Here is a 23,294-nt window from a genome sequence, read left to right on the forward strand (position 1 = left end):
GTTGTGAAAATCCTGCTTCTGCAACTAGTTGTGCTACTGCTTGTTCTCCGTCTTGCTTTGCTGTATCCCGTAGTCACATCCTTTTTGGCTATGAGTCATTACAGTTAATCAGGCACATGGTCAAACTTCCATTTCAGTATAAATCAGTTTAGATTTGAGTGGCTTAACCATGGGAGGGTTCCCATTGTCTTGTTAAGGTTCTGCCTTTGGACCTCAGGGGACAAAATTAGAGAAGTCAATGTTGGTATTTACTCGTTAGTCAGCCTGAAGTTTTGCTTACTCTTCATATGCTGGTTTGGCAGAGATATAGAGATACCACATAAAGTAAATAAAACCCACTGCAATCCACCACCTCACTAGGAAGGGGCAGAAGAATTATTCTAACACTTAAAAGAAACAAAACTGTTGTTAAATGTGGTTGCTGTCTAGTAGTTAACTTTGTCCAAGAAAATGCCTTCATGTGTTCCTTCCCAGGCTCTGCATTACTGTTGACACTTACAACAGCTCATGACGCAGTGCTGATACACCAGTGGGCTAAGAGAGGGTTTTGGGGCTAGCTGCAGGTCCTGCAGGGCTCCACTGCTTTCTGCACGTGCACCAGACAATGCTACTCTCTGCTGGGAAGATTGAAATTGCAAAAGACGTATGTGATTGGCTACTTCTTGCCTTTTTTTTTTTTTCTGCCTTTCCCCCAACCCCCCAGATGGCTAGAAGTTCCTGATTCTCTGCTTCTTCTGAAGCAGTTTCAGCAGCCTACCTCTAAACTGCAACGGTCCTGTGTTCAAGGGGCTGATCCCTTCCTGTCTGGTGCTGTTCATTATCTTATCATCATGCATCTGCTTATGTCACGCTCCAGGAAACTGGTCCATAACTCCAATGATGCCTCCACAGCACAAATATCCCCATCTAAAAGATGTGTCCGGTATCCATAGCCTCAACCCTGACCTGTTCTTACACCAGAGTTTCACTGTGAACTTGCAGTTTCTTCAGAATTGCCAACCTGGGCATTCAAAAATAGGCAACAGGTTGCCTATTTTGGGATGCCTTGACAGTTTGTGATCTCTCTGCCAAATTGATCAGAATTTCTGTGATTCAGAGGTGACAAGATCGAAGAGATTGGTTCAGTCTTCTACAGAGACAGTAATTTAGATCTGCGTGCCCAGCAAGCCCGTGATGTGTGACCATGACACTATGTTTATCTTCCTAGTCTTGACCAGATTTCACTGGGGCAACACTGTTTGGCTTCAGATAAACTAGCAAGCTTAATAAAAATTTATGTTTCTTTTCAGATGATAACCTACTCATTTCAGAAGAATTTCCAAAATAGACAGCTCCGTTTAATAGTTTATTGTTAAAGATAAATAAAAAATTAAGTTCCATTATTCCTGCCAAACACAAGAATAAAAAGAAAATGTCCATTTCCACCTAGTCTGTAACTTCAACTGAAAGGTATATGTGTTCTAGATATAGAACACAGTTGAACATTTTTAATGTGTATTTAGCATTTTTAGCATTTTTTGAACAAGGATAAGAACAGACACGGGAACTATCAGGAAATAATGATTATAGATGTACAAGAAGAGTTGCATTAGCTACAAATTATGGGGATGTACTCATGTTCACCTGCAAAACTAATCTGGCAGGCGAGTAGCCAGAGCTGGTTTTTGCTTCTCCTCTGACACCCCCAGGAAGAGCCTGTGTTGCATCAGCAGACGGAGCTCACAAGGCTAGGTACAACTGTACAGAGTGTAAGGGAAATCAAGCACAACTTTTCAAGCATTCTGGTGTTTTAACAGTGTTTGGAATTAATGGACTTCTTTCAGTTTCCTGGTAAATGGCAGCCTGCAAGAACCATGTGGTGTCACAGGATGTGGGTGCCTTAATTTTATCTCCATTTTGCAGAGCACCGGTCCGTACTTAGCAAACCAGCGCTCAGCTTGCGTTGTAAGCAAGAGCCTACCCGTTCCCATGGCAAGGCTGCCTGTCAACCCACAAGTGAGCAAACTTCCTCACTGAGGTAAGGTGAAGTGCAGAAAAATACTAACACTTCAGCCTACATCGTTTGAAAACAGAATTCTGCAAAAGTAAACTATCAGAAGGTGTAGTTGCCCTAATGACTCATCTTTCATTTTTAGCATTCTTCTTTAGCTACAAAGCACTACACAAGCAGCCTCTACAATGACACAAGCCTCATGGTACATCACGGTACGAGACAGCTATTATCTAAGAAATAAGATTGTAGTTTATTTTGCATGAGCATTATACTGTACACAGAGATCCAGTGGCTGCCCTGGATTAGGATGATCTGATTTGCCCAGTAAAAACACCCAACGTACTTTTTCCTTTTACAGTTCTGCTATTGCTATTTCAAGTATTCTTTAATTACTGAAGGTTGATTGATCTAAAGCCCAAAGAGCCTCCTTTAAAAAGATGTTGACAGTAGTACACTGACTACCTCCACCTTAGCCACTGATGCTTAGGGACCTGGTTTTTGTTTTTGTTGTAAGCTCATACTCATTAGTCCTTCAGGAAATTTTGGGTGAATCCCACATCATTCGGCTCTGAAGCTTACTTCCTAAAGACAACATAAACAAACTTTATGCTTTTTCTTTACTAAAAGAAAATCTGGCATTGGAAAAAAAAAAAAAAAGGCAATGGGTCCCATTTCTTCTCTTCCCCACTGCTCACAGAGGCAAATGGCATGTGCTATTACACCACTGTGCCCCCTTTCCCACACCACTGACAGATCGTAGCCAACCCGGGTTTCCAACACTGCCTCGTACTTTCAAGCAGTGAAGCGGAATCTCTCCAGGGCCAATAGCATGAAAACTTTGTAAAAAATGCAGATGTAGTCTTCCGTTTGATTGATCCTATTATTTTTAACAATCGAGCAGACCCAGAGTTATTCATAACTTTTCTCATACATTGGAATAATTTGTTAGTTTATTATGGTTTATGTTATTTTCTTAATTAATTTCTTCTTCATTTTGCTAAGGACAGCAGTTGATATTAACTTTAGTCAGCGTCACTTCAGGTGGATTTCCAGCTTCAGAAGAACACCTCTAGTACCTAAACAAACACCCATAACCCAGCTTTTATTTTTGTCTCTGGCTTTACTGCTCCCTCTCCATTTAGGCTCAGGCACACACTTGCACAGTGTGTTAACATAATTTCCTTACAGGTTCTGGCATTTTGGGTTTGGGGTTTTTTTATATATTTTCTTTCAGTTCATTCTAAAATGTTTTCTCCTAGAGCTAACTTCCAAACACTCGTGTCAGAGAACATTATTCTGCAGAAATAGCACAGGGGATTTCAGAGGAGATGTAAATTCTAGTCTGTTTAAATTATACCTAGAAGATAGCATATTTATTTTCAGGACATTACATTTATATAACAACCTCACATCCTCACATCTCTCACTTTCTAATACTAAGTGTGCATAGATTTTTATAAGACTAACTCCAAATACCTAGTTATATGACAGGAGGTCTTCATGATAAATCTGTACCAATGCCTTAAAACTGTGTGAGGAGTCCTTTGGTTAGGTATACTGGCAGCTTGGTACAACTGAATGAATTAATTTCATTTCTTCGTATGCCGGTTTTACAGTCTAACTTACTGGTAGTTGCAGTGAGACTCAATGAATGTGTCCCTTGTCCTCACAAGGAAGAATACCAATTCGATTACCTTGCATTTCCAAAGCACTGGGAATTAAATGGAGAAGGATTTTTCAGACCAACTTTAAAATTGACAGAGGTAAAGACAAATTACCACATCTGCATATTGTTACCTGTGCTTTTCTTAAAGTAGAAAATATTCTCTGCAAAAAAAGTGTCAGTTACAACATGACATTAAACTAAGTCTGTATTTAGATAAAAAGTGGTGACGCTGTAAGGAGAGCAATCACTGGAAAAATTATACTTTGCCTAACAGGTTGATAAGAGATACCCAAGTGCCTCAGATTTCATCTTTAGTGCATCAATACAAATGGATTATTATCTCTATACTAACAAACCTGAAAATTCTTCCAAGATTACAGGTCCAGATCAAGCATACCAGACACTAAAGGTGGCGCACCTCCATCTTCCATACTCTGGTTGCTACATGAAGGAAGCCTAAATCTGCAGGAGGGAAGGGAGCAGCGACATGTGCCAGGACATCCCCCTGGACAGACAGAGGGCCAAGGCTGCACGGGGCAGCTTAAGAGCATATTACCCCCTGCAGTAGGGATCCAGGCAAAGATGTTCACACCTGGGCATTTGACATCATATTTCTTATCTACCATATAACTTTTAAGGATTTTTATTATTATTATTTCATAGCTTGCATTATTAAGCTTTTGAAAAAGATTCCTGTCAATACAAACAGTTTCTTTAAATAAAAAGAAAAAAACCCAAATAATTACTAGTCTGCCAACAGTACAAAGCTAGTGCAATGGACCTGGAAGCGTCCTTGAAATGCCTCTGGCCTTGTAAGCCAAGAAAGTGTCAGGAATTGGGTTTTGCAGGAGATGAACAACCCTTGCATCTCCAGAGAATCCTATGAATCCCCCAGACCTGGAGAATCTCTACTGTTGTTTAAACCTTTTTTTTTTTCTGTAGCATGCAGGCAACTCCTGTCCAGATTGAGAAACTCTAAGGAATCTTTTTGACTTCCTCTATTTTCCTCGTAGCAAGGCTTCATCTATGAAGAAGGCAGGAGTTGGGCTGGTGCTCACTAATCGGATAATTACATTAATAAATGCATCAAAACCAATATTAAAAACCTGCACCAGTGTAAACACTGGATGCTTAAATAATATTAAATCTAATAATTTTTAGCAAAGAATCAAAGAACTGAAATTCAGAAAGTATTTTTGGATATCATAACAGCAGCAGGCATATGAAAAGTGAGTGTACCATAAAGATAACGAGCAGAGAGACCAAGCTAGGATCTATTTGCAATCAAACTGGCTTCTTCTCCAGCACCTGCATTGTGAAGCTTCAGGATGGAATCTGCAAACAAGAAACCAACATCTAACACTTCAAATACTCAGCATCACACACTGTCAGTCATTCCCAGCGTTCTTCATTATGAGCGAAATCTCCTGTCTCAGTATGAGAAGAAGTCATAGGGATTTGGTTTTGAGTTTGTTTTTGAGTTAAAAGCTTTGAAGCGCTTTTTGTTCTGAAATGTGGCATTACAATGAATTTTGTGACAGATCATTTCCATAATGATCACATTTCCTGTTGTGAGGCTTCTCATCTGCCTCTATGACTGCACCAACACTGCAACCACACGCACTCTGCAACACCTTCCACCTCCAGCGCAAACGCTATAATACGTGCGCAGATTGAAACAGGACCAAAGAGATGTGTTGCTCTGACCCAAGACATAGATTGGGAACCTGCATCACCAGCAAGGCTGAACTGGTTTGATTTTGGGTTTGGATTTCTTTACAAGGATAGTAAATGGCAACTTTTATAGAAATCTGCCTCACTAAGACCTATCATTATAGTCCTGATCGTGTTAATTCTCATTCGCCTTTGCCTCCTGCAGTACCACAGTAATTCCTGATCATAAAATTAAATGCAGCTGTTAAATGTACCAACCCCTCCTGCAAAATTACTAGTGCGTTATTGTCATTTCCCTGCTCTTGATTTACTCTTGCTTATGCTCCAGAACACCTGAAAGGTGCCACCATTTGATCTTACCCAATTGTCCAAGCAACCCCTTTATTTGTACTTCAATTTGATACCCCTGCCTGGAAGTAGGCAGAATTTTTCTTTTGAAGCTGACACCAATCTTCTCCCAGGAAGAAGGACTAATGGTTTCCCTCATGTCTTCTCCACTAGTCTTTGCTGAATATCAGATTCAGTTCTTGTGTCCACCCTTTGGCAGCGTGACAACTACTTTTTGCAGAAGGTTAACCCGGAATTTCTGCAACTAGCTGAGGGGATATACAGGCTCCTGCCATTCTGCTGACGTGTATGGAATAATCAAGGTTCAGGTACATTCCATTCAGCATTTAGAAAGGTGCTACAAAGACGCCACACACTACAAAGAACTGTTATCCCATTAACTGTTTGGGAAACCGGAATGGTGGCTGTGTAGCGGCTAAGGGATCAAGCCGTGTGTGTCTAGCCTGACAGTGATGTATTTTACCTTCACTATAAAGAATCCCAATGAAGTTGGCTCAAATTTAAACTAACGAATAACTCTGCTCTCTTGAAGGCACAGATTTAAATAAGTAAAACTAGTAAAATTTTAGTAATATTTATTTTAAAGGCAAGCTATTTTTTCTCAGGCAAAACTCTCACAAACAGAGTTTGAAAGCTTCTCCAGGTAAGAATTTTCTGAAGGAACACTACAATCATTTCAGTAATGCAGCTCTAACCATTATTAAGATATGAATGAGATGCCTTCCTGACTGGAAAAAAAAAAATATGTATTTTTCTTAATTAGACATTGCTTCTTCCCCTCGCATTCGTTCTGCACAATATGCTTACTCCCTAGAGAAGAGAGATATTCTCAGTGACTTCTCTGAGCAAGAATTCCTCCCTCTCCTCTTTAAGAATTTTCTTTAGTCTTTGTTATAAGTGGAAGAATGATAGTATTCTGCCTACACTTCCTGGAAACTCAGCCTAGTCCGTGTGTCTGCCTTTATCAAAATATCCATCAAAGGTCAGGTAATTTTCCATACTCATCTAGAGACAAAGATGCTACCTATCTTGATGAATCAGTTCAAGAGTGTTAGTGCTTCTCCCTCAAAATGAATCAGATATAATCACTAAGAAAATGAAGGACATTATTTCCATGACTATAAGTGTGCTCGGAATTTCAATCTTATCAGATTTCACAGCTGCTTCTACTGTGGGCCCCAAATCTAGCTCTTCCCTGGCTTTGGAGCTAGTGCCAGGAGACAAGGGACCAAGTGGCAAATCAGTCAGTAGAGGCCAACTACTCAGCAGAGCTAAGCTCTGCCCTAGTTCTAGCGGCTATCAGAAAGACTAAAATCAGTTTATGCTGCAGGGATCCTAATGTGATCTAAAGAGACCAAAACATTTTCTTTTATTATTTAATTCTTAGCTTGGCATTACAGCAGTAACACAAAATTTGCTTGACATCTTAACATAGAAAGATTAAATAGTCAACAAATCTGTTTTCTGCTTTCTTTTTTCTCCCCAAACATCTCTCACACCTGAGAAAAAGTGTCACATACTTCTATACAATATTTTTTCACTTAAATTTACTACCAACATCCATTTGTGTTGCTGGTGCAAAGCCCTAGTTATTTTCCTTTCCTAACACTTAGGAACACTCGCCAAGATCTTTCATTCTGTGATCATAGAATGCTCTTTTGGCTCAGCACAGAAACGCACCAGAGTATCTGGTGAAGATACCTTTTGCCTAAGAGACATGGAGTTAGTGAGGCAGAGGACCACAAGAAAGGAGATCTCACAGATAAATAGTAAAACGCTGGTTTAGGTAACAGGATTCCAGCTCTTGTCACAGAGTTCTTGGATGATGATACAAAATCTACATATACTAATTTTCCATACAGCAGTTGTTAATAATTGGTTTTCATTTAGCAAGTTCTTATCTTAATTATATCAATCTGATTCGAAGAAGTGGTGACCTTTCAAAACTGTAAATTAACTGAAGTAAGGGGTGCTTTAAAAAGCATGGTGCTTGTCTCAGATTAAGCTTTCTGAATCAATAGATTGTGTTTCTCTTTGGATCATTTTGTCATCACAAATATGGAAATCCGTACGTGTGTAGCACTTAACTACAGAAGACGAGCACCATCATCAAAAAACTTAAGAAGAAACTAATATTTCTAGCTGTAGAAAGTTTTGAATAGTAATTCTGTAAATATGGCCTGAACTATACATTGAGCAACACAGATATAATAATACCCTGAAAATATTTTTATTCTCTACACAGAGAAGAGAATCCTGTAGTGGAAAAATGGTATGTGACAGTAAAAACTACTATAAGATATAGAGACAAAGCTGCTTCCTGAAAATTGGATACTTAGCTTCATAACCTTCATGCCACTCCGCACATCTGATTTCTTAGTTTTCAAAAACATCCTCCATCCTCCAGAAAAAAACCAACAGAAACTCTACAAGAGGGCACAGTGCTGCTCTCCCCAGGCTTTATCAGCAGGACTGGGGTGCGTGTATTCGTTGCTCGGATCTGCCCCTTGGGGCTAAGGGAGTGCTGATAGCATTACGACATTTTCATCTTCTGTGTAGGACAGCACCAGAAGACTTTCATCAATGAGTTTTGCAGATATTTGCTGACAGCACAGAAGTGGTGAAATGCACGGTCTTTGGCTGCTATTTCAGGCTTTGCAGCAAGATGTAGAGGCTTCCTATCAGTTTTTCCTGTCTTTCTTCCCATCCTTTCAGCTGCTCTCTTCCCCGCTGCCATCTCAGTCCCAGCATCCAATCTCTTCTCTTAAACCAGTTTCATCATCCTTCCTCTGATGCTCTGGGGTAGCAATAGCTGTACCATCACATCCTAACTCCCTGTCCCACAACATTGATCTCCCCTCAGTCAGCTTCATATCTGATCAGAATTTCTTTCTGAATGTTAATTCTTATAACTGCAGAAAATTTCAGTAGAGAGATACGTATTGCATCCACTAACACTGTAAAGTTCTGGTATCAGACATAAATTAGAAGATTTATCACACTATCAATGAGTGCAGTGCTTTTCAAAGACTACCATAAAGACTTTAAGTGATTTTTTTTAAAAGGATGTAGAGTTACGTACCTGTTTCCTGCTACTACCTATGGTTGCTCATTGCCACACAAGGACAAGCTGAGAAACCAGACAGAGCTCAGATTTTACCAAAAGACAATATTATTAAACAGTTATTACACAATACGTCAGCTTCATTCAAGACTCTACTCACAGCTGTATGTTACGATCAACTGCTGTAATAGAAAATACAGCCATTCCAAACCCTTAGCATTTCACAACAAAATCTTCTCCTTTAAACTTGCAGCCATTTAGAACCCAAAAGTCCTCATGACCCTGAACTCCAACTCAGCAAATGAATCACAACCAATTCCAGAAAAAAAAAAAAATCCTTCTGTAGAGTTCAATAAATATTTCAAAAAATTTTCTATACTGTAATATGGATCCAGATCACACTTGAATTAATTGCAGGCAATTCCCAGACCTTGCATCTATAGAGTTTGCTGTCTGATATTCAGGAAACACAATGTCATTCTCTGCAATCCTGAATATAAGTTCTGTATTTCTTTCTCCTTGCTTTTTTCAAGAGAAGAGAGTTATAGTGTGATTTATTTTTTTTAGTCCAAATAAATTTTTAGGTCAATTACAGGTTAAAATTAATTTGTTATTGTTATTACTATTTATGAGAATGCTGAACACAACATACAAATTTTCTTAACTGAACTGACCAGAATGTGGTCCCTCTCTTTCATATACAGATGGTGTTCATGTTAGCTCATCTCCTGAAGATAAAGTCTCTGCTACAAGAATTGAGAATCAGAAGGGTGAGATTATACACTCTCCCATACAACAGAGTGAATGTGCGTGTGTGTTTGTAACACATCATCTACACATTCTGTTGTTTGTTTACTGAATTTCACTCACTGGTGAAAGAATGCAATATGTTAATGAAAGGATTAAACAGCTGGAGAAAATAATCATTGCAAATAAATATAGTGCCTTTGTATGTGACCTGATTCTTTATTGTTTCTATATAGCAAGAGAGGAGCTTTGCAGCACTGTAAGTTTTTGCCTGCAGCAGTTTTATCATGAAGAGTTATCTTCCAGGAAGATGTGCCTCAGTTGTTGTCACGTAAAGAAGTTATAAGAACACAACGTGAGACCTGCAATACACAGACCTATGTAGGAGAGTTTATTTTGGATCCAGGGAATAATTTATTCAGCTGTATGCTGCTTTGAATAAGAAGTTGTATGTCCCTTTCTCAGAAAAGGAAATAAATAGCACAGGGGCTTATCCAAGCTCTTTGGCTGGGCACACACGCTACTATTACTTTTTGCCTTATCTGTCTTTCCTCCTGCCTCTAAACCGTTCCTTTTTAAGAAGTATCCGTGATGTCCAGAGTCAGATCCTAAACCATTTGAGGACAAGACCATATTTCATCCTACGTTTGTACAGCATGTGGCCCAATGAGAATGCATGGTCATGACTGTGACCATTAGCCCTACCGTACACACAGGTCAGGCAGCCACACGTGCACAGCAGCAGCTCCTTCCTGACTTTCCAAGTGCTCAGTAGTCACAACTTCAGAAAAAAGTTTCAGAAAAGATCAACTTGTGGCTGCACACTCCAATTTTTCACACCATCTCAGTGACCAACACATGGAGGTCTTCTGAAAACCTGATCATTTTCTTCCATGAAAAAACAATTCTCAAGTGTTTTGGAGCTTACAGTAAAAACTGGGGGTGTCTTCTCCAAACAGCTCTCTCAGGACAGCTAACAGGAAAGCAGAACTTTCAGGATGAAGACCCCCAGTAAGTTAAAAAAAAAAAAAAAAAAAAAAAAAAAGTGGACTTTATTTTCTTGTTCTACTATAAAGCCAAAGAAAAATCAACAAAATACAGTAAAAAAAACCCCCACAAAGATAAAATAAATCCTGTAAGACACTTGAAAGCCTTTTCAGACTTTCCACTGACGTCACCACTGAGGTGAGACTTAGGCAAGCAGCAGTTCTGTTGCGAAGAGAAACAGAGAGCATCAACTACAGAGAGAGCAGCTGAAAATGGCCTATCTGACACGTTCCGCGTTATTAAAATGTCTTCATTGCTCAGTGAAGAGTGTTTTTAGCAGCTGTGGTTTGCAAGCAATCCTTCCCTTGCCATTTAAGGCACACTTCTGCAATGACGACACACTTGTTGACACGCCTGGAGCAGAATCACTTCCACGTTGTAAATGGCTGTTTTCCCAACATTAATGCAAAAACTTGAACCAGTTACTGTGCCAAACGCTTGTCTGTTTATTCAGGGTGGTGCAAAACTGCATCTTAGCAGGCCCTTAAGCCTAGCATTGATCGCAGCAGGAAGAAAAATGCAGCCGTCACTTTTTTGTTAGCTTTTGAAATAATCTGATCCTCGAATCCTGGAATTCTTCCTGAACTCTTCTATGATTTCTAATGAACTTAATACATCCTGTGTTGATTCAAAAGGCATCTGTAGGCAAGATTTCCACAAACAGTATCCCTCTATAAATACTATCTTACTACAGATTAACACTTACCTATTTTAGCACTTCTAAATCCTCACGGCCAAACTGGCCAACCTTCCGAAAAGCATGAAGTGCTAAATTAGGGAGGCCAAACATTACTGGATTTTATGAAAGTTTCACCTCCGAGTATTACAAAACCTCCACGTATAACAAAACCTTGATCCATTAACATCAACTCTTTATAGTTCTCCTGTTCATTTCCTTGAGCTGCCTGCCTTGTGTTCAGCACCATTCCACTGTAAACCTTCTGAACTGCAAGTATGTAAGCTGACACTTGGTTAAGCAGTTATTATTCCTAACATTTTCTAAAAGTGAGTGAGTGCATTGTGTGACTGTCAGAAACATTTATTTCTAAGTCATTTGATTAGCAGACTAGGACAGCAAAATCAGAAATGCTACTAAGTTGTACTAACGCATATTTCTTACTGCTGTTTCATATCTTTCCCTCAAACCTCAACCACATTTCATACTTCAGACTAGCACACTAGACTGCAGGTGTGTGGAGGATGTAGAAAAGTCTTTCAGTTCTGTTGAGGCAGCACAGTTGAGTACAGAAGCATTAATGAAACTACAAACAAGGCCGAGCACTTTTGTGTATTTATTGGGCAGTCTCAAGTATCATGAAAGTTAGCCTTCCACTCACACACTCAGATACACGGCACAGGCACGTACACTCACACACATTATTTGGGGATGAGGGAACTGTATATTGCTTACAAGACACCTAGGGCAACAATCTCTCATTGCCATCAGGGACCAAGTGAAAAAAAAATACACAGAATTTTAAAAATATATGTTTCAGTATCATTTAAATTCTTCCAAGGAAGAGTGATACGAATAAAGAAATCCTCCAGATTCTCTATCCAAAACTCATTAAAATCAAAAGATGTCTCTAAGGTGTATATGTATGTGATTCTGCATTCATTTTAGACCTCTGAGGTCTATCTCAAGAAGATTAACTAAACTGCTGCAGTAGCAACATTGATTATCTTTCCCTCGATGTGCGAGCATACTTTTTAAATCGTGTGCTGATAGAATCAACTTGGCCTGCATTTCTCTAGAACGGTTGGTTTATGTTTATAAATGCTACCACTCAGGCTCCTAAACCACCTAATTTACTAAAGAGGCTCACTATTATATTTACCCCTAGGTGTGGAGGATGCTTTGTAACATGAAGCCTGTTGCAGCCATGGTCAGTTTAGCACACCTTCTCATCTCATCCGCAGACATGGAAAGTAAAAAGCTGGCAGCACTCTTTGTGTGCCTCACCCAAAATTGGTTAAAATGGAGACTACAGTTGATGTGATCGTGTTTTAGAGAATTTCAGATTTGCTGACATTAAGCACAGTATGAGTTGTTCTTACTCAGCACAAGGTATCAGCTCCCCATTGACAACACCTGTGCTTCAGGAGCGAGAACAAGGCAGTAATTTATGCACAAGTCATTTGTTTCATACTTTTAGTTTTCTTTGCTCAGACACACGATTCAAAATACTCTAATGCACAACCAGTTTCTTCAGATTAATGTCTGGTAGTTTACAGGTTGCAAGAAGCAAGCATCCCTCAGAATGTTTGAAGGATTATGACTACATATTGCAACAACTTAACAGATGACGAAACTGAGATCTAGAGAAATGAAAACGACTTAGCATTTCACACCATGAGTTTCTGAGACAGCCTAGACTGCAGCTGACCTCCGTCTCTTAGATCTTATTCTAGAAGCTCAACTCTGCTCTGCCATTTATCCTATGCTTTTTTCCACCTACAAATGTCTTAACTCTCAAGGATCCAGAAACAGTTCAGGGACTAATACTATCTTAAATATTCAGTCACAGCTTCTGCAATGTATATGACTACCTGGAAAGGCTTTACTAGCCCTATATTTTTGTACCATCTCAACTGAGGCTCTGTATTGTACTCCATTTCCCAGAGTGTAAAATCTTCCAGCTCATCTAGGACGTATATGCTTCATTTAATAGATTGCAATTTCCTTATATGTTGTACACAAAGCTTCATTGTATGGCTTCATTTTTCTCTTAAGACAGATAATTTGGTATTTTTTATTTTTATTTTTTGTTTTAGGAAAAGAATTTATTTCAAAAGGGAATTAAAAATATTGCTCCATGGAATCCACATTTTTGCAACAACAAAAAAAGTCGTTCATGCACAACAAAAGATACCTCGAGAGCTCTGTGCAGGGCGGTGGGATTATGAATGAAGAACAGACAGATTGTAAGAGAGGTCTTTGAAACTAGAGAATAGAAACCTAAGCAAGCAGGCTAGCCGAGGAGGCACTGACACAGAGGGAATAACTGGAAGAGCAGTACTGCAAAGTAGTGGTATAAAATAAGAGAAGTGGATCCTGTTAGCTACACAACGCTATGGATAATATAAGCTGGCACTGAAGTGCTCACAGCTAGTTTCTAAAATCCTGGCACTAGAGGCCCCAAACTGCTTTACTTGAAAGGGAAAGAAGCCTGGAAATAGATAAAATGCTGTAACAGTTACTGAAACAGCAGTGAACAAGATCTGTTTGCCAGTGTATGGACAGCCTGGAAATACATCAGGACACACAGCACAACAGCCTGAGAGACAGTAAAGTTTCAGGGGAAAAAAAAAACAGCTTTCGCAACTGTATCTGTTATTTTAATCTTGATATTTACAGGAGGAAGTCAGAGTTTTGCCATATTAAAGCTTTTTACCACTTTTTGCACAGAAGTGCTTCGGGGCCTAAATTGGGCTTTGAAGAGAGTAAACTACTCCCCTAAAAATGTTTTGGATGTTCAGCATTTGCTAATTTTACCTGGAAGAAGTAACTGCTTAATTTCTAGTTATGTACGATTATAAATGAACAAATGTGAACAACGGACATCTCTGCAGGGTGCAGAAAGCAGCAGAGCTCAGGGACCATCGCTGTGTCCCCGGCAGGGCTGGCAGTCATGGCCCCAGCAGCCACCTCCAAGGGCACGTCTGTCCCAAGCAGGGCACAGACATCCAGCACAGCCCCATCTAAGCTGCCACATTCCTGCAATGCACATGTTGTTCCTAGGGTTTGAAAGGAGCCACAAAGAGCTGAACTCACGCTAGCAAGCCTTGCCCAGCACATGATGCTCTCCTGCAGTGCCTCCCAGTCCTCCACTGTCTCGGGTCCAGGTCTGCAGCCCCCACCGCCCTGAGCTCCCCCGTCCTCACTCCTAGGGCTGGCAGCACGGGAGGAACTGCCACCCAAAGGGCAACGACAGTGGCAAGGCTCAGGGCACAACATGGGGGAACGCAGAGACACCCAAGCTAACTCTAAACAAGGTAGTTGAACGAGTACGAAGGGAAGTCAAGCCATAGAATCATAGAATTGTTGAGGTTGGAAGGGACCTTTAAGATCATCGAGTCCAACCTTTAGCCTACCCTGACAAGAGCCACTTCTAAACCATGTCCCTCAGTGCCCCATCTACCCTTTTTTTAAACACCTCCAGAGATGGTGAATCCACCACCTCCCTGGGCAGCCTATTCCAATGTTTAATAACCCATGACAGCAGAGAGCTCATTGTGGGTTAATTTATTCTGCCTTCCTGGTGGGCCAGAGGTATGCTTACGAATATTAACTCTTAAAACTAGATCAAGAACGTAAACAGAGGCCAGAACACTTTCATGGCCTGCTGTTCTCGTTTCCTTGCTCCCAGCATGGTACAGTGTATACCACAATGCAGCTGCACAGGAAAGGAAAACAGGACAATTTTCGTGCACTATATACAATGCATTCACAATTCCAGTGCGTAGACTGCCCACTTGTTTAATGCATACACACACTGCCGGGGAGGCGGGCAGTTCTGCAGATAGGTCACAGGAGTCAGAAAAACAGAGCTTGATTTCTGATACTAGGAACATTTTGAAGTCACTTCATCCTGCGTCCTCCCCCGGCTTCTTCTGTCTTATCTCACTATACGTGCAATGTTTCTAACCCACTCACTGTGGATTTGCGCTTCAGAACCTACATATATAAATGTCAGTTCACCAAAATAAAACTAAAACTAAAGGAACTGGTTCCAACATACCACGCCACTGAGAGCTGGATTTTCTTTAGAACTGGTCTCTGCATGGCAGTTTTACAGCTTTAGGTCCATACTTGTAAAACATTCTCAGTATATTAATACACTGATGCGAGTGAATACGGAATGACTAGCAAATGTCTTTTCTATGTAGGAAAGACCCATTAGTCCAGAACCAATGTCTCTTGCCCTGTCTGCAGTTACAATCAATATACCACATCAGCAACCTGGCCATCTGCTCCTTATGTTTGTACACATCTAGTTGAATGGGTGAAGAAAATTACACGTTTGGGCCAAATCAGTAGCTAATTGTAGTCCAGAAATCATGTAGCTACGCTGATGCGCTGCTGTGCTCCCATTAACGTGTGTCCTGCTGGTGGCTGAAGTACACCACCAAAATGAAACAGAACGGCTTCCAGTTTAGAACTGGCGTGGGTCCGGCCGGCCCAGGCAGCGAGCGGGACTGCCTGCAGCCAGGTCCATACACAAACCCTCTGCCTCAGTTGGTTTTGGTTAAAATACTGGGACTGCACAAGGTGTGAAAAGCAGGCACTTTGTTTCAAATGATTAAGAGGCCTTTGAGCGCAGGAACTCCGTTGTATATATTTCAGAAAGCCTTAAGTACATCACTAAAAAATAAAAAAAAAATATGATACGGTCCTAAACAGAACCTGCAGTGGGGCATCCAAAATAGGAATACACCAGAGGCAGTACTCTAAAGCCTTCAGTTCACTTTCTTCTACCTTAATACCTATCCTCCTGCCAGAAAAATTCCCTTTCTCCTTCATCCTACACACAGAACGAGCCGAGACTGCTAAGTTACGCTACTTAAAAACTAGGTCTGCCAGACTCTTTCCAAAGGGATAGACCAATCTGTGAAAAAGCTTTTCACTGACAGCCGAAGCCATAGGATGAGCTATACTGACGCTGATGGCTGTGTGAGGAAAACATAACACTTCCAGGTGGGAACCTCAACAGCTGTTGGGCATGGAGACTGCATGGCATCAGGTTTCATGTGCCTGCCAAAGCTTGGTACTTTTAACCTGGAAAATAAAAAAGTCACACCCCAAACTACCAAGCAATTATTTGGTTTCCTGAAATAAAGGAAGTGGCTCAGAAGTGGGTGAAGGCTTTTGAAAGCTGTCAAATTGCTAATACTTTTGTGGAGGGTGGGGAAGGAACATGAATTAATGATCTCATGGAAAAAAAAGGGCTTTTCCTACGAGCATTTCTTTTTCTTTTTTCTAAATGGAAGCGAAGGTTTTTTCCTGTTGTGTTTTTTGGGTTATTTTTTTGCGGGGTGGGGTCTTGGGGGTTTTTTTTGGTGGTGTTTTTTTTTTTTTCTTTTTTATTGAGTTGTTTTGGGGGGGGGGGTGTTTTGTTCTGGGTTGTGGGGTTTTTTCCCACAAACGGGAATTGATGCATTGTAGCAGGTATAATAGCATAACTTTTTTGATTGGGAAGTCAGCCTGGATATTAGAAGGTGTTATGTTATCAATCTTACACTAAAGATTTTAAGAAGCACACATCTGGCAACTAAAGATTTTAGTAAAGATAGCTATTCCATGTAGGCAGAGATGAAAGACTAACAAATAGTGCACAAAACACTGATGAATTTAATGGCATATTTCAGAACTGCGAATGTTTACAAGGACAGATTGAACTCCAAGTCTGGTGTTTATTGGTACCATATATTGGTGCGTATGGCTACATCCACAAACACCACTAGTCTTCTATTTCTTACCCGGATAACCAGCTGGATACATTTCCTTTATTTGGGGGATTTGCATAGTGAAAAGGCCTTTGTAGAGGCTCTAGATATTCCTAACTTGTTTGTTTGTTTTAACGTAGTTTGATGCTCTTAAAAGTGGCTCGGTGATTACAAGAAATTAAAGATGTTTTATAGGATGTCTGTGCTTGTGGTGGGAGTCAGACAACCTTAAAATTTCTCCTGCTAGGTCTTCAAAATCACTAGGTACAATAGTAATAATAATAGCAATAACAAAACAAATCCCGAAGCCCACCCAACACTTACTAACAAGTGCCTGAAAATTGTTCTTGCCATAAAACCAAAGCCTACGCCACCTTTTCCGAATGTTGCTCCTCCATTAACAAACTCCTCCCTAGAAGACTGCCCAGCTGCCCAGGCAGACTACGAGGTAGAGTAACCTACACAGCAAAGATGAAGTACAATGGTTCTGTCGCCCTGACAGGGCAATCAATCCCTATGCCAAACTACACAGTGAAAACAAGGGCTGTGAGGCTGAGTACTTGATACTCCAGCGCGAGACTGCTAATTGCTTTAAGTGTACTAGAGAGGAGTCAAAACTTATCATTTCCTTGAGGCTCTTCTGTTTAGTAGAATTATGTAGAGAGGACCTGGCCTGAGCTAGACGACTGTGTGTGGACACAGAAAATAACCATTACTTGAAATAAAATACTGCTACGCCTCTTTCTGTCTTCCAGCCCTGTCTGTCAGCTAACACATCGACTGACTGTGGAGGTGGCTGAGAGAGCAGACAGTAACCTGCCCTTTCTGGAGAAAAGGGAGCGGTGGGAAGTCTCAGAAAGACTTAAAAAATGGAAAGTAGGACAGCAGATTAAAAAAAAAAAAAAAGTACAGGAAAAGCAAGGGATTTTTTCTTTTTCCTCTACAGTATAGCATTCACTTGTTTTCTTACAATATCCAACAGCTACCAACCAGATTTATTCAGCGTTGCCTCTGTTCAGAGACTTTGAAGGACAAGAGAACTAATGCTCAGGCTTCAAATGGTCTTCTTAGCTGGTTATCAACCAAAGGCAGATCATTTTCTTGCTTACATCAGTGTAAACCTGGAGTTACTACAGTGACATGATGATAGAAGCGTGCATAAATTCAATGTATGTGAAAAGAGGTTTCAGCCCTGCATATAATTTGCTGCCATTTCAGAATATATGTTTCAAGTGACTTTTTAGGGTGAACATTACTTAAGAGAACAGCTTTTGTGTCTGCCATTAACTATCCCAAATTACATTAGCTAGCTAAACTGATGGAAAGTACAGATATGTAGAATGCTGCATGTTCTTTTCAAGAAAATATTTTCTTAAACATATATCCATTTTTTTGTCTTTGTATAAAGTGTTACCTCAAAATTAATTGCTTTTCTTGCTACTCACGTTATCTGACACATCTAGCACGTTTTGCAACATCAGCCTCTTGGGCTCTATCTTTCTCTTATAAAATTAAAAAAAGTCAAGCAACAAATTAACCTGCAGTGGGGTAATTAGACAATTAAAAATTTTGAAGGCTCTTTAAGAAGCAGTTTTTATAACATAAATAATTTGTATTTTATAAAGTTAATATAAAATAAGTAATTTCCCAACTGTAGAGGGTAACTTACGATGTTTAGATTTTTTTGATAACCCCACTGCAGTAAAAATCAAAATTTGAGGAACTGTAAGCAGATTCTGAGATCGGGGAGTGGCTGAAATGGATGGAAAGATTTTTTTCTTGAAGGATTTAAACGCAGAAAACAGAGTACTGCATCATGAGATGAAACCAAACATAAAAACTGTATTGAATAGGTTCACATAAGAGATCCAGGTGTATTCTTTTTCAAATACAACTACAAATACTTCTTTTCAAATGGTTCCTATAACTCTCGCGTATGACCGTGCGGAAGACATTTTAGCCGTGTACATTACGCATCAATCTTCCTGATCTAGGTCTGACACCATCGCATACAACTGTATTCTAGTTTCTCAAAAAAGATGTTATTTCTCCACTTTGCAAAACTTTTCATTTGTTTTACTTGTACAGAGGACGTTAAAGGATCAAAATGAGAGAAAGAAATATCAATTAGTACCTACCTTTGACAAAAGCATCCTGTCTCAGAAATGCAACACCAAATGCTAAGAGTTTAAGCCACAAAAACATGGTTACTTCTGGAAATCAGGCGTATCCTTATGAAACAGCATGTGTCTCTCTCTGGAAAGCAAAATAAGTGTTATCTGTCTGCAAAAGAATTTCTCAGCAATACTTGAACCAAAAAGGAGAATAACTAGGCACGTACATTGCACTGCCTGCTTATCTGTGAGGGAGTTGCTTCCTCTGTTACCCCAAACTAACCACTCGCAAACTCGCTATGCAGTTTAGTGATGTCAGAGACAATTACTTCTTCAAAAAAAATTCTTTCAGTTTCCAGGAAGTCAAGAGGGTTTTTCTTAAGTTGCTGCAGTAACGCTCAGCTTCCTTAATTCAAACAAAATAGATCATTTTCAGCCATTTCTTTCTACTGAGGAGCTCAACAAGACTTAACTTTTCAAAGGACTGGATTTAACAAACAGTCATTCTTTCTCTTCATATTCACCTTTCTATTGCACACATGCACCAACTTCTGTGTTATGGATGCTTCTTGAGATTCCTGTTGAGAGAAAGAGAAACCTAAACCATTAGTCAACAAAACCCTTATATTGGCAACCAGGCCTTCATTAAAAGATGCATCCTGAAGTGAAGTGACTGCTGATTAAAGGGAAACCCTTTAAACATGGGATATACTTCTGAATCTTTCTGCAAGAATGCTATTCAAGGTATGACAGTAATACATAACAAATGGATAGAGACAGTCTGTTTTCTGTAATATTCAGTGCCTAGTTAGGTAGCTCAATGCAATTCTTTACCATGATAGTACCAGACGATTGTGGTCCCTTTCCTGGAGCTGATGCAAGGTACACTAAAGATATTTTCCCTTGCTGCGTGCACTGAGACAGTACTCAACAACTTGATAACAAGTGTTCATTATACAGTAGATTACAAAGGGAATAAATGTTGGGATTGCTTCTCTTACTGGAGGTCTCAAAGGCTTTAAAAGAACCAGCAGAACCCTGTCACAAGACAGATAAAGAAGGGAAGAGAATATATTTGTGCTTATTCTTTGTATCATAAGTCTTTCAGAGACTTTCTAAGCATCACACAGGAAAAAGTTGCACAAATTCACATAATAATTCACAGATGATGTGAGTGAATCAAACTCCTCATGAGATTAAACACAGCTTCTACAAGTCTAACTTTAAGTCTTATAACACAGGCCAAAATCTTAGCTTCCATTAAGCAGTATGCCTCTATACGAACTGCGTGTAATAATAATTATACTGTTAATGCGTTCAGAACAAAACTGATATAGTGATATCACTCTGACGTTCCAGAGACTCCAACTTTGATATACAATAACTTCACCATCCTGGCGTTGCCGCAAATTGAATTTGGACTATAACCATACACCGTCTGCAGCACCTTAGTCCCAAAGACAAAACCAGGATAACAGAAGGGCCGAAGTGTGCCCTCTGATGAATAGAGTGCATGAGATCCTGTGGAGAATTTCACATAAAGGCTCTCAAAAAGAGCCAGGCTCCATTTGTACGTGCCCTTCCCCAGCAGTTTTATACAACCTCCACGCAACTTTTCAAGCTGTGTCCCCAAGACAAATTCCTGCACAGTGGACTTTTACTGGCTGTGTGACATCTACAAAGTCTCCATAGCACTTAAATATTACAACATATCATGTATACTATTTAGCGATAACATCACACACTCTAGCTATCATGCAATTTGGGTATAATATTATTATACTTATTTAACAGTTGAGAAACTATAAACCATCAACTGTTAAAATTATGGACCAAAGTTACAAATTAAATTCGTGGAGGATTCAGAGACCTGAACCGTATATTGTAAGTCTCAGTGAACTGCTAAGAAGAAAAATATCTCTTTCTGAGAGCAGATCCTTCAATCAGCAAATTATTTCAGTGCCATTTTCTGGCAATGAACCATTGCCCTGTAACTGAGAGAGAACACCTTCACAGAAATTACATAGCATCTTTGATTTCAGATTAATCTCAGATGTTTTAATATTCCATCAGCTTGCAGCGCATTTGAAATACAAATCTCAGTAATCTGTCTATTTGACATTTGTCTATATGGATGACTGAGAAAGAAATAAAGGATATCATGGTACTAAAACAATGGCTTTTCAAAGACTCTAATTAAGAAGCCAATATTTTTACTACGAGATACCATGTGCATTTTAGTCACAAAGTCCTCAAAGCAGCTGCAAAGCTGGCCTAAGAAGGAGGCAGGAATCATAGAATGGTTTGGGTTGGAAGGGACCGTAAAGATCATCTAGTTCCAACCCCCCTGCCATGGGCAGGGACACCTCCCACTAGATCAGGTTGCTCAAAGCCCCATCCAGCCTGGCCTTAAAAACTTCCAGGGAACTGTGTGACAAGAAGCAAACTCAAGATTCCTCCCCTCATAATAAGCAGGTAATTGTCAACTACATACACAAAGCTAGAAGTTACTCAAAAGAAAGTTCAAATTTAAGCAAAAAACACAGAATCAGACAAAGGGAATCAGTATACTCTGCTAGTGTCAGAACTGACAGAGCAGTCTCAGCTCTACTGGTTAACAACGGAGGGCAGTTTAGTTCTTCTCAGCCATGGGGAAGGTCAAGAAATGGTTGTTGCAGACTTGCTGGGTGGAAAGCGTGGTCCATAAAAGCAGTTGCTCCGGTAAAAGAAAGAAAAGAAGATGGTTTGAAAGAGAAATTACTACAGTGTTGGGTTGGCTGATGGAAAGGATATAAGCCTTTCTGTTTCATTCTTCTGTCAAGGAGAGATTGCTTGGTTTTGCTAGCTAAGATCACTGTGTTGTGAGCAAGCCAAAGAACAGACTACAAAGTATGGAAATTTCAGTTCCAGTGTGGTTCAGACCTGTGCTGAAAGCGATACTCTAAAGATGCTATAGTTGGATTTTACACTCATCAACTTATATTGTGCTCCATATCACATAGGTTCAGTCTGCAGCTTTCTATAGATTAATATATTAGGGCTACACCGCTGTATTAACAGCCTACATATTATTTCCTATTCATGGCTCAGACAGAATTAATCACAAATGTGTTTAAGGCTACTAGAACAAATGAAGTATTTTCCCAAATATAAACCGCAGCCTTCTTCCCAAGGATAAACCCAAAACGCCACTTTTGGGGGAGTGGAAGGTATTCATTTACTCTGCTTGCAGATTAAGCAATGGGCTACTAAAATAAATCCTGTCTTAGGACACGGCCTTAATTTTCAATCAGCCAAATGATTATGTCAGTATGTGACTATAGTGGTATGCTTCCCCTGAGCTGGAAAGAATCAAGGCCAGAACCATCAATTTTTACTATTAAGGATTTCTAAAATGGCTTTAAAAAATCTGTGTAGATACTTAAGTTACCCATCTGTTCGGAAGTCTCTCTCTTTTGTAAGTTATCAAAAGAGCCAAAGTACACAAAACAAAAAAACACTGTAAGAAACGAATCTTTCCTTCTCTGATTCACCTATCTTGCAACACGGTACATTTATTAAATTACCATAAACATCTCCATATTATGTGCAGTTAAACACCAGCTCAAAGGGCAATTATATCGCTACTACAAAAAATTTCTAAAAATATGAAGTGCAAATAATAATCAGCTTTCCTTTCAATTTACATCTGAAACTTTTGGAAAAGATCACAAATAGATGTCTCCTGCTTCATACCAAAAATTTATAGAATAGAGCCCTTGAAATATAGAGGAAAAAAGGGAATTCAAAGTAGAAAGAATTAAAGCAATATGTCCTTGCTCCAGATGAGTTGCAAATATCGTTATGAAGCAATTCACATAAATTTGCATGAAAATACATTGATAACATAATCATAAAATAATTAGTCATTCTAATTAATTTCAAGTGGTTTGTGACATAAATGTTTGTTATACCACTAATTATTACATTTGAAAATATTTCTATGCTGAAGCTACCATACATCTGCAGATAAATTAACCATCCCAGACCTAAACTTTTTAAAAAAAAAAAATTGGAAAGGGAAACAACAAATGAAAAACTCACAAGAAATAACAGAAACATAAAATGAATTGCATTTCAGAACTAGCTAGTAGTTTAGAGGAATAAATGCAGGCTATATTCAGCTTCAACCTCTAAAATACATAACTGGGTTTG

The 23,294-nt window shown here is 39.5% G+C and overlaps 1 protein-coding gene across 12 annotated transcripts in view; it reads right to left on the minus strand.

Moving 5' to 3' along the window:
• Positions 1-19,400, minus strand: part of PTPRC (protein tyrosine phosphatase receptor type C) — a 65,673-nt gene extending 46,273 nt beyond the window's left edge. For 9 of the 12 annotated variants that reach the window (XM_063344549.1, XM_063344552.1, XM_063344546.1 and 6 more), the window contains exon 1: positions 19,125-19,317. In XM_063344549.1, coding sequence (XP_063200619.1) covers positions 19,125-19,191 — 67 coding nt within the window. In that variant the 5' untranslated portion in view covers positions 19,192-19,317. The other 3 variants (XM_063344550.1, XM_063344547.1, XM_063344542.1) reach the window with 1 other exon arrangement.
• Between the last annotated feature and the right edge of the window lie 3,894 nt (positions 19,401-23,294).

The sequence above is a fragment of the Chroicocephalus ridibundus genome, chromosome 8, assembly GCF_963924245.1.
Source record: "Chroicocephalus ridibundus chromosome 8, bChrRid1.1, whole genome shotgun sequence".
Taxonomy (NCBI): domain Eukaryota; kingdom Metazoa; phylum Chordata; class Aves; order Charadriiformes; family Laridae; genus Chroicocephalus; species Chroicocephalus ridibundus.